Source organism: Netta rufina (genome assembly GCF_964035555.1).
Source record: "Netta rufina genome assembly, chromosome: 2".
Lineage (NCBI taxonomy): Eukaryota > Metazoa > Chordata > Aves > Anseriformes > Anatidae > Netta > Netta rufina.
In genome coordinates this window covers 126,194,720-126,215,195 of record NC_140124.1, presented here as the reverse complement: position 1 = coordinate 126,215,195, position 20,476 = coordinate 126,194,720, and the positions used below count along the sequence as shown (strand labels likewise).

Below are 20,476 nucleotides of genomic sequence, written 5' to 3'. Positions count from 1 at the left end.
GTGTTTGGATTATTGTTAAGCTGTGTTCTTTGGTTTCATCCCTGAATCACCCTTTCCTGTAGAGGTAGGTGAATTAAGTAATCGTGGTTTCAAAGGCTTCCACCTTTATGAAAACACTTATGTAAACTGCTGGTTGTGTTGTTACTCTTTGTCTTGCAGCTGGTTAATTGAAGGACTGGGATGTTACCCATTCTTGGGTCTCTGATTTTCGTGCTCTCCCTCTCCCTCTAGGCAGTGAATGTAGTACCAATTTCATACTTTTTAGTTTATTTGGAAGTTGTGTTAAAACAACGTTTAGCACAAAATCCTCTATCTCAAAAATAAGGAAGAGCTCAAATTGAGATTGCCTGTGTAACTTGATGTTTGCGGTCTGATTTCTCTTTCTCAGTTGCCTTAAATCAGAAGTGGACAAGCAGGAAGGGAATGCCTATAGGAAATCTGTGGTGGAGTAGCAGAAGCATTGGAATGATGGTCTTATGATATTAGGAAGAATGATACAGCAAGCACTGAAGAGCATATAAATTATAGAGAAATCATCCTAGAGAGTGATGAAGGCTATTGTGGGAGCGAGTGGCTGTCTTGTAGCTTGACTGGAAGGAGCTGGCTGAGAGGCTGAAAGCAGCTTGAATGTGTGATGAAGGGGTTATCATTCTTGATTTGCAGTAATTAAAAAGCAAAAGTAATAACAGTATTTACTTCAGATGTGTATTTCTCAACAGAGGTGGAGATTTGTAAATGAAGATGGACTACTGATAAACGTTGTAGTGCTACAGGTTTCTAGAAAATACTATTTTACAGTGGCAAGTTGTCTCAATATGGAAAAATAGAGGAAGTGTAATAAGTGTGGCTATGTGAGGAGCTATTTAGTGAGCTGAAGATTGAAAAGACTTTGTACAAAACAAAGTGAAAATAAGTTGTCACTTTTAATGCTCCATATAAAAGGAAGGGGGAAGCACGCAAGTGTGAAATCTACCCGTGATTCCTTGTTTTAAATTAATAAATAGATCTGAAAAAGCATTAAGAAAGTTTTTTGTAAATCACGTAAAAGAAAGATGAAGAAAGGGATGAGTCTGTTAATGGAAAAGGAAAGCAAAGAACAGATGACACAGATACTTAATAACAACGAGGCAGTAAATCATGGCAAACAAATGGGACAGATTTAATAGCTTTCTGGTATTGGATATTGTGTCTGCCACTAGTATTCAGCTGTTTAGTTTTTAGTGTTTGCTTTTTGTTGTTGTTTTTAAGTGTTTAAGCAACTGATTCTGATTTGCTTTTTTGGCAATTATTTTGAGTGAGTTTCCAGATGGCAAATACTATTTTTATTCTTCTGCTTTCCTATAAAAAAGTGGCTTCTGAAAATCACTGAACCGAATGGTGTCTGATACCTACAGGCTATAAATAGACAATTAACTTGTACATAGATAGGAAATCCATTTTAGCTATTTTTTTAGAGCAAATTGTATTGAACTACCATGGTTTCCTCTTTTGCTGTGTAGTAACTACTATGAAAACAGAGCAGTAGGTGTTTTCTGGTGATGCAAATTGTATGTATTTTTTGCTTGTGTTACTTTGGCCTTTGAATGAGCCGGCAAGAAAAATGTGGTATAAATTAATGTTTGAATGTTGTTTTTTTTTTTTTTTTTTTGTCCTGTTAACTACAGAGGTATCTCAGGGTATCACAGAAGTAGTTTGGTTGTTGTAAAATTGTTGTTTCAAATGAGAGTCTGACTGATAAAGGGTGTTTTGTTCCTTTGGGCTGAGCAGACCTGCAAAAGGGTTTTTTGAGGGCAAGTCTGCATTGGCTTTCGTGCTTTCTTACACCCCCATCATCCAAGCTGTGTGCAAGTGTTCTTACAAAATAGAAAAGTGACAACAAATGGAGAAGCTTCAACTGAAGAAGGATTAAAATCAGCAAAATGGCTTTCAGGAGAGAAAGCTACAGCGTGTTTAAGTGGGGAAGGAGAGGAGAGAAGCAGAAGGAGTAGCAGACTAACCAGTGCAGCAGTGAGCAGATGCAGAGCTGGGTTAACTGCAGCAGGCAGCCTGCCCCACGCGGCTGCTTGTTCGCTCCATTGTGTGATGTGAAAGGTAAAATGAGAACTTGTGCATTAAGATCAAGACAATAGGTAAAGCAAAAGCTGCGTGTGCATGCAGAACAAGTGAGGAATTCATTTGTTACTTCCCTTTGGCAGGTGGGTGTTTAGTGTTTAGCTGTTTCTAGCAGAGCAGGGCTTCATTTTACTTGGGAAGACAAAAGCCACAACTCCAAACATTTCCCCCCCTTTCTCCTAGCTGTTAATTGCTAACACTGATGACATTTGATGGTGTGGAATATTCCTTTGGTCACTGTGGTCAGCTGTCCTGGCTGTGTCCCCTCCCTGCTGCTCATGCAGCCCTGACATCCACTACACAGCAGTGTGAGAAGCAGAAGAGGCCTCGGCTCTGTGCAAGCACTGCTCTGCGACAACTAAAATGTCAGTGTGTTATCAGCACTGTTTTTCATCACAAATCCAAAACATAGCACCACAGGAACTATTTTGAAGAAAATTAACTCTGTCCCAGCCCAAACCAGTACAGAATGCAGACTGAAAGTGTGTAAAAAGCGTTGTGCTGCTACAAAGAAAAAGTAAATCTGTGGGATGTGCACGGAAGGGTAATGATGAAACATTTTGCAACTTGAGCCTTAAGTGGCTGGTTTTGAGTGTTGCGTTGCTGTATATGCATATGTATGTCTATATATTTGTGTGGTGCGTAAATATATATATATTTATAGTTAAGGAGTCAGCTGCGAAAATGAAATGCACAGATAATGAGACTTGGAGGTGGGAGGAAGTTGAGAGAGTTACATGGGTTTAGTTTAGGGAAGATTGGGCAAGGAGAGACGTAAGTTGAAAATAAGTCAAATAATTCTGTCTCCACGAAGAATAAAAAGTGGTTTGGCATAATTCACTCACCTGGATCTATTATTGTGAAGAAAACTATTCCAGTTGGAAAAGCAGCGGAATAGGCAGAGATAGGGTGATGTGGGAAATGTTAAAGGCTTTTAACTTCAAGAATATTTTACATACCTTTGATCCATCCTTATGTTAGAAAGATGGAGGTGACTTCCCCGAGGTATCAGCAAGCCCTAAGTTATTAAGATTCTACAGATGGCCAAGATTGTTGGAAAAGTTTTCATCCAGTGTCCTTTGTCCCTCTAGTTGTGCCACCCCTCATTAGGGAAAAAAAAATAGTAATTTCATGTCTGAAAAGCAATTTCCTATATTCATGTCTTTAAAACACAAGGAAATCTCTCCCTCTGAAACCTTCCCTTTCCGAATGTTTAATTTCAGAAATCTAGTTTCAGTGAGCCCTTTGTGTGTAATGTGTGTGTGTGTTTGGTATAGCAGTCTTTTAAACATACGAAAATAATAACAAAATAAAGTAACTAAACGAATATCAAGCTATCTTGATGCTACCAGTGCAGGTTTCTAGTTTTCTGTATGATGTTACAGTAGTCTTTAGGTGTTCTTGGTGTTACTCTGAGGAAATCAACACTCTTTGAAATGTATTTGATCAGCTAGTACAAACACTTCTAACCACTGAAGAGGAATCAATTTCAAGTTCTTTCATTTAAACTTTGGAAATTTTCTGAATTGCTTTGGTAACAAGGAGCTCAGTTTCCCAACTGAACTGTATGAATGTGGGCCTCAAGGGCCTCATTTAAGTGTGTATGGGGTTTTTTGTTTTGTTTCTTTAAACTAGATCTAACTGCTGATACTAATGAGATGCTACGTGAGGCAACTTTAAGTTGTGGTAAGTGAGAAGGGATAGAAAAAAAAGTCCTCCATGGTAGCTTTGGGAGAGTATCCTCAAAACCTCCTGATTGTACATGTATTTAGCTGCATCCTAGCTACAGCTATGTGCAAGAATGTAGGCAGCAGTGCGAGGAAAGTGTTTATTCTCCTCCCTGGCACTGGAGGCCACATCTGAAGCGCCGTCTGTTGGGGGCCCTGCTACAGGAAGGGCCTGGTGTGCTGTAGTGAGTACCTCATGTGGCTTCTGAGGTGGTGAGGCTGACCTACATGACTCACAAGAGGCTGCTCAGCCTTCACAAGAGAAGGCAAAGGGAAGATCTTGCTGATGTCTGCAGCGACCTGATGGGTGCAGCGAAAACAGAGCGTGACTCCTCCGAGATGCACAGCAGGAAGACAAGGGGCAGCAGGCAGGTCGAAGCGTGAGGCGTTCTGGTAGGACACAAAGAAAACCCTCCATACCATGAGGGTTGTCCAACACTGGAATGAGTTGACCAAACGGGCCAATTAAAAGACAAATTTCTGCATACTAGTTAGCCCCCCTCTTAAAACAGTTTGTCAGTAGTTGTATGAATTCTGGTTAGTAAGCCACAATTCCCTTTTGGTCCAGTTTCTAGAGTACTGGACAGTGTCTTCTGAAAGAGGTCTGCAGGCAGCTGGTCATCTGCAGAGGTAACTGGGCTGGTGCCTGGTAGAACAAACCATGTTTGGAGAACTCGTGGTGAGAGCCTGATCAGATACCTTAGCTGATAAGTATACATGGGTATGATTGACTCACGTTGCATAGTTGATGGAATATTAAGAGGTCATAAAATAGATTTTATATCTTATTTTTCTAGTTTGGAAAAAAATCCTGTCATGATGGGAGTAATCTAGGAATTTATAATAAATAGTGTTTTTGTCCTATAATTTCGAAGGCTGTTACCCAAGGTAGTAGGTAGAGCTGAAGTTGCATAACGTTCTCTGATAGAGAACCTCTGAAAAATGGAAAGTCTCTGTGCCATAGCTGACAGCGGTCATTGGTCTTCTGTCCTGAATTCCTGCTGCTGTGATCCTCTTCACTTTTATACTTTTATTTTTCCTCCTGACCTTATCCTCAAGTGAATCATTGCTGGGATACACGAAATACATACGGGCAAAGTATAGTGGAGAGCACAGCTGATAACTGACAGCAGTTAGCGTGGGTGTGGTAAGGTTGCAGGGAATAGTGCTTTCTGCTGATACTTGCTTGTGTTTGGGAGGTTCTTCTGAATGAGGAATGAGTCCAGAAGAGTGGTGGGTTTCTTGGCATCCTCCCTAATCCCCTCCCTGCCTTTCCAGAGGAGCTATTCCTAGGACCTTCTGCTGGTCAGAATGCACCAGAGGTGCTCCCTGTGTGATAGGTAGTGACAGGCAGGATTTGGTTTTGGATTCCCTTGTTTCAAAGCAGTGAGTTTCTTTGCTAAAGCTTGTTTCTGTTTCCTGTGTGCAAGTAATGTTGCAGGTTTGCTTTCCTGGGCAAATGAATTTTACTGAGTTTGTGGCTGAATATTCAAATAACATGTCAGTTTTCTATTAAACGTGCTCTTTTCATATTTGTAGGGTAACAACCCGAACATACTTTTTTATTAATGTCCTTAATGAGAGCTGTGAATACAGATCAGGCTGAACTTCTGTTGGTACTTGTTTGGAATGGTTAACTTGGAGAAGATTGAATTTCTAAAGACGAGGAAGAAACAATTTTGTTTATTGGTTAGGTAAATAATAGGTTAGGTGAATAATGAGTATCTCATTATTTCTCTAGGGTACACTTTTGGATCTTACAATTTTGTATTGCAGTTGATGGACAATGCGTTGTCCATATATATTATTTGATTTTAATGGACGGGTCCCCTTCAAGGTAACAGCAGATGTTGAAGATGAGACTAGGGCATTTCAGTGGTGCTCTGCTGACTATGTATGCATTTATTTCTTCTTCTCAGCTCTCTGCTCCCTTGGGTTACTGTTCGTTTAGAAAGAACCATAAATATAACATGTGAGAGCTGAAAAGCTGCAGAGCAGTTGGAGAGAATATTTGTGCACTGATGAGGTGAATGAAAGAATGACTGACACTGGATTACACTGAAAAGCAGGTTGATGAAGAAAAGAGTCATAAATTGAAACTTCAAATGGTATTTTAAGTGATGGCAATTCAGCAATTTTTGTAGGATGTAGATCAAACGAAACTTCCTCTCTTCAAATTATTGTTTGATCAGATACCAGTAGTGTAGTGTGGGTGTTCTTAATTTTAAGATAGATTTTAGGTTCCTTTGTAAAGACACTGTTGCAGTTGGGCTATATGTATCAGTAAATAGATCTACTCATTCTTTTGCTGTTCTTGTGTACATTTATTCTTTCCTGTTTTACCTAACACTTCCAAAGGTCTTAAGTGAAAGATTTTGAATTTTTTTTATCATTTAAGGTTCAAGTCTCTGAACTTTAGTATTTTTTCCTTATGACAATCTGTATGACCAGGCATATCGGCTGAGGTTTATGTGGCAATCATCTTGGAAAGTATCAGAAAGAGAACTGATTTGAAACCATTCCTGCCATTCAAATCAAGGATTTGTAAAATGATTTTGGAGCTTTGTGGTTTACTTCATGTTAGTGGTGTTAAATATGGTTTGTGTATAATCTGTCTAAAGTTTTCCCCAGATGTTATGCAAAAAGCAAAAGTTGAACACTGGGAATCTGATTTGATTCTTCTTGTTGGTGAATTGTGTAGATGCTATGGAGGCCTTAGCGTCTTTTATGGAGAAAATATGCTTTGAAAGCACTGCCAATGGTAACACTTTACACAGGCTGTGTATCCCTTATGACATAAATTGTAAGCAACAGTTCTGTTAGTTGTTGCAGAAATGGTTGCAGTTACTGATTTATCCCTGTCAAAAGAAGTAAGAACTACCTGAGCTACTAGTATAATGCTTCTCTAAATATTGCATATCTGGGGATTTGAAGATAGAGTTATTTTATAGTTAGAAAGTAGTTTGTGCTCTACAAAACCACATAATCCTGTTTAGTTTTGCTTTATGTCCTTTGGGATGACTTGGAACAAGGAAAATACTTGCACAGATGCCAAATATAAGCATCTTAAATAATGGAGAGAAGGAAGAGTTGTTCTGTTAAGGTCTTGGAGAACTAATTGTGAATCTGATGCTATCTGGGGAATTTGAAATGTTTACTGCTGACAATAGAGCTGTGGTAGACATCTGTGTAGCATGACAAAATCCTTGATACTGCTGTGTATTTCATAATGCAACAGTGCTTCACCTAGTAGTGTTGCAAATTTTACAGAAAATTATAATGAAAAAACACTAAACTTAAAGCCTGTGAATTTTCAGTTTAATTTCTTGGGGAGGATTCTTTCTTCCTTCTCCTGTTTCAATTTCACTATGGATTTAATTTTTAAATAACTAATTTTACCTTTTAGTAATTGATTAAAAGCTTACTTTGGTGCATGTGCTAATTTTTGAGCTTCACTTAATATTTGAACTTATTTTATACAATTTCTTTCTAGAAAAGATTACAAAAAGAACTATTGGCGTTGCAAAATGATCCACCTCCAGGAATGACTCTAAATGAAAAGAGTGTACAAAATTCAATTACACAGTAAGTATTGTTCAATTTTTGCTGCTAAGTTGAAAAGTATGTCGTGGAAAGTCTCCTCATGCCACTTTCACAATTTGTTCCAAGTAACATTGTGAACTTTTGTTTTTAATCCAGAGAATGAAACTTTTTTAATGGGCATATTGCGGTAATGTGCTGGACACTCTCAGAACACAAATAATGAATTCATTAAATTTGTATTAGGCATTAACAAAATGTTAATTGGTCAAAGCTTCTGCATATTTTAATTTAACAACCTCTTGTAGCTACTAACCTGTGAAACTCCTTTAAATTTAATGAAATAATGGAGTAGCTGGTTTAGACTTCATACATTATTGTTGTGGTATAGCCCTGGCAGAGAGCTAAGTATCACAAAGCTGCTCTCATTGTCCCTGTGTGGGATGGTAGAGAGAATTGGGAAGGTAAAAGTGAGAGAATTCATGGACTGAGATAAAGACAGTTTACTAGGTAAAGCAAGAGCTACACCAAACCAAAGCCAAACCAGGAATCCATTTGCTGCTTCCCATTGGCAGGCAGGTGTTCAGCCACTCTCCAGAAGAGCAGGGCTCATTGTGTGTAACAGTTGCTTGGGAAGACAAACACCATTGCTCTGAATGTTCCTTCTTCTTTACCACAGCTTTTATTGCTGAGCACAGTGCCACGTGGTATGGGACATCCCTTTGGTCAGGTTGGGTCAGCTGTCCTGGCTGTGTCCCCTCCCAGCTCCTTGCACACCCCCAACCTGCTTGGTGTCAGGGCAGCACAAGAAGCTGAAAGTCCTTGTCTGTGGTCTGCAACAGCTAAAACATTGGTGTTTTAGTGCCACTATTTTAGTCAAAAGTCCCAAACCAGGTATAGTGTAAGGCTCTGTGAAGAAAATTAACCCTGTCCCAGCCCAAACCATTATAATGAGTGTATTTCATAGTTATTAATTTCCATCATCTTACTCTAAGCAGAGATAACTTCTTAAAGAGCAAAGTTGTCCAAATTCATTTTTTGAGACTCTTCATCTTGCTGTAATTCATATTGTGCAGAACTGAAATAAAAATATGGTTAAATATTCTGTGCATTTTATTGAAATTGACAGGCGTTGTTCCCTATATTAAACTAATATTTTTTTTTCAATTGACTGAAATTCAAAGACTGTGTTGACCTTTTTTTAGGCAATGTACTGTCTTTTTTTCTTAGATTAATTCAGAGAAATGTTAGAAAAATCTTTGCAGATACAAAAATCAATGAGTCTGAATTTCAGAATACATGTTCTCGACATGTAGCCTGGTGGTGGATCAAGGTGTAGCCTTGATTGATGGATCAATTTAAATACATAAGTTGAGCTGACTTGTGATGTTTCTTAACATTTGCATTTCTGATGCTGGCACTCTGACTATGCTACTTAAGTAAGGTTTTATAAGCCTTCAGTGCTTTTGGTATACTGAGTTAAATACTGCTGTTGCTTTCAAGTGGTAACTGTATTTTGTGATACTTGATGCTGAAGACTGTGACTGAAACAAGTTGAAATAGCACTTCCCAGAATTTGGTACTAATAGCAAACCATTATACATTTGTGAATTGAAAATTGTTTCTTGCTTTACTTGGAGTCCTTTTTTTCAGGAGAAAAAAAAAAGTATTTTGCTTCTCAAAGAAAATCCAATCTAATTTTGCAAGAGCTTTTTCACTTGCTTAAACAAAAATAGCAATTAAGGGAAAGTTTACAGAAGGTGAAGAGATGTAAAAGGAGAAAATTTTTTTCTGTTCATGGATTTCCATTTTTCTTGGGATGTTTTTGTCATGAGTGCGACTGCATTGTTTTTTCTGCTACGTGCCATTTTCATACATGCAAGTAAAAACTTCCAGTTTGTGGCGTTTTTTTCAAATTGTCACTAACTAGCTTCCCGATGCTAGAAACATCATATTTCACCCTTCAAGGGTTTTTGATGCAAAGTAGCATGTTCTCAGATTTTTAATCAAATTGAAGTTTGTGTTGGTGCAGTATGGATTTGTGTACCAATACTCTGGGGTTTAAAAGGAGCTGAATAAATTAATTGGAGCATATGATGTAACTGGGTCATTTGAAACTTTAAGCAATCTTTTCTTTTTAAATACCCAATAATTAGAAGTTTGAGATGGCTTAAAAAGGAAAAAAAAAAAAAAAAAAAAAAAACAAAACACAGGGAAGATGGGTTTTAGTGATTCCTTGACCTTAAGAGGAACAGTGTCCAGGCAGAATTTTCTTCATAAATGAAACTAGTTCAAAAACTTGAAAGTGGAGATTCTGGATCACAAAGACCAATAAAGCTGAATGGTATTGGTGGAGCGTGTGTATAAATGTAAAAGCAGAAGGCATAGCAAGCTATGTCATCTCAAGTGCAGCTAGAATAAATCAGAACAGAATATCCTGAGCTGGAAGATACCCACAGGGTCCCTCAAGTCCAACTCCTGGCACTGCACAGGACCACCCAAAAACCAGACCATGTGTCTGAGAGCGTTGTCCAAATGCTTCTTGAACTCCAGCAGACTCAGTGCTGTGACCACGGCCCTGGGAGCCTGTCTCAGTGCCCAACCACCCTCTGGGTGCAGAACCTTTCCCTAACCCCCAGTCTGACCCTCCCCTGTCCCAGCTCCATGCCGTCCCCTTGGGTCCTGTCGCTGTCCCCAGAGAGCAGAGCTCAGCGCCTGCCCCTCCGCTCCCCTTGTGAGGGTGTTGCAGGCTGCCAGCAGGCCTCCCCTCGGCCTGCTCTGCTATGTGTCTTCTCCTCTAGACCCTTCATCATTCTTGTAGTCCTCTTTTCAACACTCTAATAGTTTTGTGTCCTTTCTATATACCGCAGCACCCAGAACTGCACGCAGTACTTGAGGTGAGGCCACACAGCGTAGAGCAAAGCGGGACAATCCCTTCCCTCAACCCTCTAGCAGTGCTGTGCTTGATGCAGCCCAGGGTACTGTTGGCCCTTTTAGCTGCCTGGTCATGCTGCTAGCTCATGTTCTATTTGCCATTAACCAGCACCCCCGTGTCCCTTTCCATGGGGCTGCTCTCCAGCTTCTCATTCCCCAGTCTGAATGTATAGCTAGAGTTGCACCACCCAGGTACCGAATCCAAAGCTTTCTGTATATTTCATAAAATTGGTGATGGCTCAGCCTTCTAATCTATCAAGATCTCTCTGCAAGGCCATTCTACCCTTGACAGAGTCAATAGCACTTCCTAATTTAGTATCATCCACAAATGTACTCAGTGCTCTTAGAGTCCTGCGTCCAGGTCACTTATAAAAACACTGAAGAAGAGAACTGGACCTCAAATAGAGGCACTGCAGAACCCTAATAGTGGTGACTGGCTAACAGCCCAATGTAACCCCACTTACTGTATGCCTTTGAACCTGACCCATCAACTCATTGTTCACCCATCATACCATGTACTTGTCTAGCTGTATGCTGGATGATTTTTCCAGAGGGATACTGTGAGATAAAGTATTGAAAGCTGTACTGGAATCCAAAAAGATATGTATACTGGCTTCCCTTTGTTAACCAGATGAGTAACCTCCTCATAAATGGCAGTTAAGTTACTAAGCAGAACTTTCCATCATGGAAAAAATTATTGTGTTATTTCAAATGTTTTTTCAATAAATTCTAGATTTGAAAACAAATCTAGGAGGGCACTAATCAGCGTCCTTAGTAGCTGTACCAAGAAGTTATCTTCAGTCTGCGTCAGGAATTTCTTGGACCCACTGCTATCAGCTGTGTGATATTCTCAGTTAACATCTGGGAAATTGAAGTCACCCATAAGGACAAGGGCAGCTGAGCTAGAGATATCCCTTAATTACTTGTAGAATATTCATCAGTGTTGTCATATGGGTTGGATAGATGAACTCCTACAGCAACGCTTTATTTACCTTAATCCTTATCCAGAGGCTCCCAACAGTGTCATTGCCACCTGTAAGTGCCGTTCAGTTCAGCTTTGCTACATTCAATGCCACCTGCCCTGCAATCAAAGGACAGTCATTGCCCTCCTTTACCCTCCTACTGTTAAAGATAAGTTCCTCCCAAAGAGTGCAACAGCAGGTCAGTGGAGAAGTAATTTTCCTTAAGAAAAAAAAAAAAAAAAGACAAGATGAAAAATATGCACCACTTAAATACGGGGACAGCCTATGTGGTATGAGGGTGGAGAGAGGTTGAGAAAAGGATCATCAGGACTGCCAATGGAAGGGGACGTTGGCTTTTCTGAATGCATTGCTGTTCTAAAAAATCTCAGCTGCCTCACTTGGGAGTGATGTACATGTTTTTGTCTGAGACATTTGTAGTCTCTTGATAAATCTTTACATTATTGTATTCCTTAAATGTGTAAAACTCAATCAAGGGTGAAAGACAAAAATGGGGAAGTGATGCTACAGAGGATTGTATTAAATGAACAACAGAACTCCAAAATGACAGAAGTGAGATAGCATGGTGTTGTTATATCTTGAACACTATGAAGAATCTATTTTGACTAGATTAAAAAAAAAAACACACTAATTTCATGTTACAGTGGAAGAAGTAGATGCAGAAGAAAAACATACTTTGATATGTTGCATCTTAATTCCAGTTGCAAGTCATCCTTTTTCTGCTTTCAATTTACTGTGACCTTTTCATTTTTATATTACTAGCTTTTACAGTTTTAGTGTTCCCTTGCACGCCAGATTGCGTAATATTTAGTTTCTGACTTTTCTTGTAAGTTCAAGAGCAGCATTCCTCATTCCCTCTTGGGTATTGATTTTATTTTAGTAAACTATAACGATGATTTCAATGATAGAAAAATGAAAACAACATGGAAAAAAGATGCATACTACTTTGTTCCCTTCCAAGCCCGATTTTATGTAGGAATAAACTTTGGAACAAGTCTTTTGTGTCAGCTTTGGCTCATGTAACAGCCATTTATTTGGGAACTGATGGATCCATGATGAGTTCAAGTCATAATTACTTGTATAATTTGTAGTGCTATAGCAATGCATGCATGTGAAATACTAAGCTTGTTTCTTTTAAATGTGGGCTGTATGTATTATTCTCTTATGATACTCATTGAAAGTTTAGAAAATTTGCTGATTAGTGGTTGATTCTATTTGTCCTGTGCTCCAGGAGTGAAATTATAATTTATTAGTCTATAATACTAATTTTTTTCTTAATTCCTTAGGTGGATTGTAGACATGGAAGGTGCTCCAGGAACACTATATGAAGGGGAGAAATTTCAGCTTCTATTTAAGTTCAGTAGTCGGTATCCTTTTGATTCGCCTCAGGTAATTGTTTTCTTACCACTTGCTTAACTCTACCTCTAGGTTATAGCTCCTTTCATTTTTAAATGAAAGCTAGCTAGTTCATTTTTAAAACTCCTGCATCTTCTCTGCTGCCATGCTTAATATGGCTGCCAAAAAAAAAAACACGTTATTGTGGTAGGAATTCTCATAAATACCTGGCCTCTTTGAGAAGCCTACAAATCTAGTGGTTAGAATTAAGGGATATACTCATGTATTGCTTTCATGGTAACACTAATTGCTGATTAATTGCAGCGTTACTGCCAGGATGCAGAATGAGCTCTGTACATCCATCTGTCCACTACCTTTGAGAAATTTTTTTTTTTTTTTTTTTTTGCTTGTAAGAGGTGTTAGGCTGTCACTTCTGATCTCCTCGGAAGGGAAGAAGAAAATTGAGGGTGCCTTAATTCTTGCCTTGTTTCAGCTTGAAGTTCAAAGAGGGATCTCTGATGCTTTTCTCATGGCTATTGAAGCTCAAGCAAGGAGCTATGAGAGTCACTTAAACTCTAAACATACATATCTTTAGGCATTATGTTGAAAACTGGAATGCTGACTTTTCAGTCTCAGATTTTAAGGAACAAACTGGCACCAGCACATCTGCATTTTGTCAGTTTTGCAGTGAACTACTTGTAGGTGATCTGTGAGAGGTTAATCACTTTCATTTGGTTCCAAGTAGGTATTGTTTGTGCTCATTACCCAATGTGTATGTGTGGCTGTATGCAATTTATTGTAAAACAGCAATGTAGATCAGTACACGTACACAGATGTATTTATTTTTAAGCACAAAAGGCAATTAAGAATTTAAGTACTGAGTATTTGATTGCTGTAATGTCCAGCAGCATGATGAAAATTCTAGATGCTGAGTTCATTTATATTACAAACCTTTGGATTATAATTCTTCCTCCTGTAAATCTATTTTAGATTTACAAAAAATAATTTACATGTCCTCTGCTTAATCAGTCGGTTGTTTTCTACATTAAATATGTTATCTGTCAGAACATGCGTGCTTTTACTTAGTTGCCTAGTTTTGGTTTTCCTTTAAAGTGAAGACATTAGATAGAAATTAAATACGTTACAGGTTATGTAGGTAAGCTCTTCAGTGCTTAAGAAGTATCTGTTAAAGATCTATGAAAGATCATTCTGCATCCAGTTTTTCTGCTGTTACAGAAGTCTCTACACTATTAGGCAAACAGGTTAAGCTCTCTCCCTTCAGGTTCACATGTGATTAAGGTGATACTTCTTGTAGGCAACAACGAGATGGGTGTGTGTGTGCATGTACGTGAACTTATGAAATGCTTAAGAGGCAGCGGGATATTGTACAATGACATAACAAATCTCTACCATTCATAATCATAAAAGATTACAGTGGTTGTGTTGGATAAGGAGCTCAGGAGTATAACACTGCTGTGAGGATATCACTTTTACTCCATTTCCATTGGTCCTGAGCTAACTGTGTGTTTGACAAAACCTTCTGTTAGAGCAATAATTGTTAAAACTGGTTTTCTTACCTTTTTTTTTTTGATTGTGATGTTATCTTTCAATAGAGAAGAGTTAAGATTCTCAATGCTGTTTTTGTTGTTCACCCATGTTAAATAGAAACAAATTCTATTTAAAATAATGATCTAAAGCATTTCCTATGTGGTAACATACTGTGGTTGTAGAAGTTATAATTAATTGGGTTAGTTCATTTAACTCTTTATGAGTTGTCTAGAACTTACTTTGTTGTGTCCAGGATTATAGAAATACTCATTTATAAGTCTCATTATGTTTCTTGGTGTATATTATTGTGGCTTATGAAACAATTAAAATCCAGTGTTTTGGCTATGCAACTGTATTCCTTAGGATATAAAAGACTGAGACTACAAGATTTAAATATTTTGGTTTGATATGTTTACGCTGTTGCCTTGACATTTTTTCTACTCTGTGTGGATATTTGTAGGAAAAAAACCTGCCATTTAACCATCTATGCAACTTCATCTTCATAGCTAATAAGGCTTCTGTCATTTCATTTTACATTTCAATTAATTGCTTGCAAGAATGAATGGATGTGGTAAATTGCATTATTACTGTAAGTGAAAACGGCAGAATCCACTTCTTAAATAAGATATTGCTGTCTTTCCAAAAGCCATGCAGTTCTAAATAAAACGGGGACAATAAATAACAATTAATGTAAAAAATAAATTACAAATGTTTGTGGTTTCTTTTTTTTTTAGGTCATGTTTACTGGTGACAATATTCCTGTTCATCCACATGTTTATAGCAACGGTCATATCTGTTTGTCCATTCTAACAGAAGACTGGTCTCCAGCTCTCTCAGTGCAATCCGTTTGTCTTAGCATTATTAGCATGCTTTCCAGCTGCAAAGAAAAGGTATGGGTTTTTTAGCACGGTTGGAGTAGAGCAAGTGAACATTACTAGTTTTCTTTTTTGCAAAGTAAGTTTTTTTTTTGTTTGTTTGTTTCTGAAATTCTAAAATAGGCAAATGTACTGTATCTGCATTTCTATTATTGAAAAAGCATTAAGCTAGAGCTGCAAACTTGCAGTGCAGTAAGTACTTTTTAACGTTTTTTATGGTGACTTGCTCACATTTCTGGAAAAGCAGCATGGATAGAACCCTTCTACTTGTACTAACAGTGAAGTTAAATTCTTACAATTCTGTGTAAATTGATTGTCTCTAAAGGCAGTGCAAAGTGACTATTTACATGTATTTAATGCAGATGTCTAAGATGTTTTTTGTTCATAAATGAATGGCACTCAGACTTCTTTTGTAAAGGAGGCTACTCTTTTACTCATGACCATTTGTTTTGGAGTGGAATTCCCATGGAAGTTAATTTGAGCTTTTATATCTGTGATATCCAAACGTGTATTTATTACATCCCTGTCACTCGTAGTCATGTGTATTTGGTAGAAAAATACCACCCGATTGCTTTGTATTATATTCTCTGCCTCCTGATGATACTTAAAAAGACAACTGAAGAATATGAAGTGTTGATGAGACATAGATGCTTGTTTGATGACAGCTTAAACAAAGCCCATTTTTCACCCACTCCAAGCTGAGATTTATGGATGTGAATTGGACCTAATATATAAAAATGACATCTAAACCGCAAAGGAAATTACTCTTTAAAAAAAAAAAAAATCAACAGATGTTCCTTTCTTATGTGCTTTATTTTTTTTTTAATTATTCCCTCCCCCAACCCCAGTCTGTCTTCAAGTGGTTTGGAATTTCTCATGGAATCTTGGCATGAATATCTCCAGTAAGAATCATTACCTGGATTTTTCTTGCAAGGGCCCTAGCCCTGCTTGCTACCTTGTTTTCATTGCATTCGCTTTCCTAAACTTATTAAATAGTTCATGTATTTACAATGTGGGGATTGTTTGATTATTTGTAGGTCTTTTCTTCTGTTGCAGAGGCGACCTCCAGATAACTCATTTTATGTAAGAACATGTAACAAGAATCCAAAGAAAACAAAATGGTGGTATCATGGTAAGTATTTAACTAGGACTAGAAATTTTGAAGCTCTTTTAGATTGAAGGCAGTTAAAATGCAGGAAGGCAGTGTAAAGGCATTCAAAGCCTAAAATTCTTTAATTTCCAATATTTATGAAAATCCCATTTCTGAGATATCTGCTGTGAATTTCTTTATATCACACTTTAATGATTCTTGGCTGAAATTTAAACAACACAGATTCGTGTTTTAGGTTGTAGGACTGAATTTGAATAAAAGTTCTTGTGAACTACATCAGTTTATGACAAGTCTTAAGGTGTGGGTGGGGAATGTCCTTAATTGAACTAGGTGTAGCTTTAAAACCATTTTTTTCTTTGTTGGTGGTAACACTTTAAAAGCTTTCACTGCAATAAAAATACACCTGTATGTTTATAAGCAGCCTTGTTTTTTTCAGTAATTTCCACTGTTCATCAGAATTTTCAGTGTGAGACAGTTGGCTGACTTAAAGGTTCTTAGGAACTTATAGTGTAAGATTCTACACGTACGTGATACATATATACCAAAATTGCAGGGTCAATAGTGCTAGTGTTGTGTTTTTTTTCCTCTCTTTTTCCTTACCATCTGCTCTCTTTCTGACTTTATACTGTGTTGTTTCTTTCTTCTGGCTCAACATTTGTCATCTTCCCAGAGCTGGGCTTGGTTGTATGTGCTTGTCCTATCTGGTCTGTTGGTGAGAAAGGAAAGGAAGAGCGGGGCAGAGGGTAGAGATGGACTGTGCTTTCCTTCTCTCTTCTCCTGTTGGCCAGTACTTTCTTTGCTTTCCCTAGGATAATACTATCAAATGGTGGTTATCAGAAGCCTGTGTATTTGGGGAAGGGTTGTATTAGAGTAGAAAATACTGTCTGTTAGGATGGTGCAAGAAGAGCAGGTCTTATTGCTACGTTTCACTACAGCCTCTGTCATGAGACATCCTAATTTTTTCTGTCTCCCCACCCTAGGACGCGTTCTGTCCTTTATGTGAAATGAGGTCAGGTAGTTTGATATAACGGGAATGGAGAGGCTAAAGCCTTCATGCTTAAATTCTTAAAAACCCACAGCGCCCATGATGATTAAAAAATTGAATTTTTCATAAAACTTGCTGATACCCATGTTTTTTTGATAAATGGTAATGTAGCAGAATGAAACTGTGTTTCTCATAATACTCCAATAGTCTCTCTAAAACAAGTTGACTTCAGTCACAATAAGAGGAGTGCTGTATGTCATGGGGTCAACAAGTATGTAAGAAATTTAGGACTGTTTATCCTGTGGTTGTACATTACGCTGTTTTTAAAACTGGCTCCAAGAATAATAATACTCTTGTCTACAAGGATAATAGGCTGGATTTTTTATCTTCACTAAATTACTCAGTAATCGCTTTCTCCTCATTTTCTGTTTTCTCACTCTTGCAATATGCTTGGTCCTTAACTGTTCCTAGTTTTGCTTTCTCTTTATTGGCAATTTTGGGGGAATTCTTATTGACTTTTAATTTTGTTTTCACTTGCTAGTTATTTCTAAAGAGAAATGAGTTAAGTTTAATTTAGTGGCTTTATCTTGTGATTAAAACATGTTTTGTTTACTTTGAATTTGTGCTAGAGTTTCTTTTTGATTCAGGATTGAAGTCTTAAGGAGAACAGTCTGCAGATACTACTTTGATTTCTTATTCATGTAATTCAATTTGAGTTAAACAGGCAAAATTCCAAATGAGTATGAGAAGAAATGTGGTTATCTGACTCTGAAATTTGCTATATAACTGTGGCTCAAAGAACTCAGGCTTCTTATAGTCTACTGAACAAATCATTTAATTACTTCAAAGTAATTACTCAATGGGTGTTTTTTGAAAGTAGGAAACCCTTTCCTCCCCCACAAAGTCAGAGTAACCTAAAAAGGCAACCGAAGAGGCAAGAGAAAACAAGTCAGTTATTTAAATAACTTTTGCTGGTTTGTTCATAATATTTTCATTTGTTTTTTAAGTCCTTTTTTAACTACTAATTACAAAGTAGGCCATTATTTTCAAGTTTATTGGGCTTCTGCCCCCCCCCACTGCACTTCCTCCCCCCCCTTAAATTTGTATATATATGAAGACAAAACATTGATGTCTGTTGGACAAAAGTTTTCTTAAACTTTGGAGTTTTTTTTTTTTTCCCCTAAAATTTTGTGCACCCCTTGCTCCTTTTCCCAAGTAATGATAATTTTGTTTCTCTTCTGGTCATATAAAAAAGTTTCTAGAGGTTGATCTTTCAATTTTTGGTACTTTCCAAACTGGTTTGAAGAAATGGTGGATTACACTAAAATGGGAAGTATAATTTGCCTGCTAATTTTAACCCTTTCTTTCTGGAAAAGATCCGTATTCAACCTGAGGTATAGCTGAAAAAATCTACAAGCTCTTAGAAGAGGTGGCTCTGTCATCTTACTTTTCTGCTTCTACTTCAGCTGAAGTCTCACGTATCTAACCTTGTGGTTACCACTTTGGGCTGGGTAAATTAGGGGAGAAAAATCTGAAAGCCCAGAAAGAAAAACAGTTAAGTGCCAGTGCTAATATGTGAGGGAGATGCAGAGTGGTTTTGCTGCTTCTGTTGTAAGGTAGCCATTAAACTGGCTTAGCTTTAATGTGAAATTGAATCTTTGTATAGTGAAAAGACAGGAGGAAGATTGTCATCATTTTTAATGTATGCCTTTGAAGATTATTTTGTTTTCCAGTAGGTGCCTGGGATTTGTTTAGCTGGGAACAAGCAGTGCGTGGCTGGGAGGTGATGTAAAGCAAACCAATGTAAACATAGAGGCATAAAGTAGCACTTAAAGTTACACTCTGACATGTAAATGTGGTTCTGTGTGCATCTATCTTATTACTGAATTTTTAATCTCTCATTTCATCCCTTCCTCAGCAAAGTAACTTATTCCATGAGCAGAATTACAGAGCCTACTTGCTACAAACTCAATGTCTTTGCAAGCTGTCTTTCAAAACTCTTGCTTCCTCTTACTAATGATATCCTTGATAACTAAAACTATTTCTAGATTATCTTCCCTACCCAATGTCTCCTTTAGCTGTATGTTGAGTTTCATGCTGACAATTTCAAAGTTGGTCATGCTGTGTTAAAAGACAAAAGAGGATCTTCCAGATAAGATTTTCTTGGTCATCCAGGCTGAAATTGGTTTCATAAAGCTGTTCTTTATTCTTTGTGTTGTCAGGAGGTAGATTTTTGTGAAAAAGAATTGTGCAATGGTGTTAATTTTCAACTAGCACCTCTTTACTGCTTTCAGTTTTTCAATAAGGAAGTGTTTTCCATCGTATTTGTTCTAAACTTTGAGTACACCATTTAAACACCCCTTCTCTCTTGCATCCTTGCCCCATTTTTTTTTTTAACATGTAAAATTGTTGTTCCTTGCCTTCTTACCAGAACAAAGGCCTTTTTTTTTTTTTTTTTTTTTTTTTTTTAAGTAATAGTATTGAGGACATAGTATTTTCCAGTGAGAATGTAGAATCATTTGTTGCTACTCCTATTTCTACTGTTTACAGATTTAGTAATCTGTATGGTTTATAGGACAACTTTTTCAGTGTCTGCAAGGTTACAAGTAAGTGCATTAAAAATAACCAGACAGGAAGTTTACTTTCTATTAATAAACTTAATAACAACTGTTGCCAGTTGCAAATATACAAGTTGATGTGAGGAATAGAAGGTTTAAAAGGAAGAGCTTTCTCAGGCAAATGCATACATTAAAATCTTAAAGCATAGCACAAAAATGGCTGGCCTAGAAGACTCTTTCATAATATGTGCAGTCACAGTATCTAAAATTTAATGAATATTAGTTATTTTCGCATTTGAGGTTTAGTATTGCAGTTGTAATCTATTGCTTTGGCATGATTCTGTCAGCTATAGTTTGTGTTGACACTTCAGAATTACAAAAAAAAGGGTTGAGAGCAGAAGCATCAGGAGAAGCCAACTCTGCCAGCTCTTATCGCTACATATTCCTTATAAAGGATTTCTCAGTTCAGTAAATTGATGTGGACCTGCTGTACTTGAAGGGGTGCAAAATGTTAAGCATATTTGGTATTTCACTTTCCTAATGAGTAGCTTTCTAAATGTTAAATGTGGAAATTATTGTCCTTTTAATGGAATATTTGCTAATACTAACGTTCTCAGGGGGTGTACATGTGGTTTGGAAATTTTTTTTTATGTTCTTGCCTTTTTTTCTTAAGTCCTTATTGAACAAAACTGCAAACTTAGTTGATGTGTTACTGCTGCATGTTAGTATCTCTGCCAGGAATTGCTTCTGCGTACAGCGCCATGCTAACTT

General features: G+C 37.5%; 1 protein-coding gene across 2 annotated transcripts in view; it reads left to right on the top strand.

The window, feature by feature from the left end:
- UBE2W (ubiquitin conjugating enzyme E2 W) overlaps positions 1–20,476 on the top strand; it is a 33,518-nt gene that overhangs the window by 10,160 nt on the left and 2,882 nt on the right. Inside the window, exons 2-5 of one of the 2 annotated variants that reach the window (XM_084281435.1) lie at positions 7,333–7,424; positions 12,580–12,682; positions 14,911–15,066; positions 16,108–16,183. In XM_084281435.1, the coding sequence (XP_084137561.1) occupies positions 7,333–7,424; positions 12,580–12,682; positions 14,911–15,066; positions 16,108–16,183 (427 nt within the window). Of the gene's footprint in view, positions 1–7,332; positions 7,425–12,579; positions 12,683–14,910; positions 15,067–16,088; positions 16,184–20,476 lie in introns of those variants that run through there. The other variant, XM_084281436.1, reaches the window with a different exon arrangement.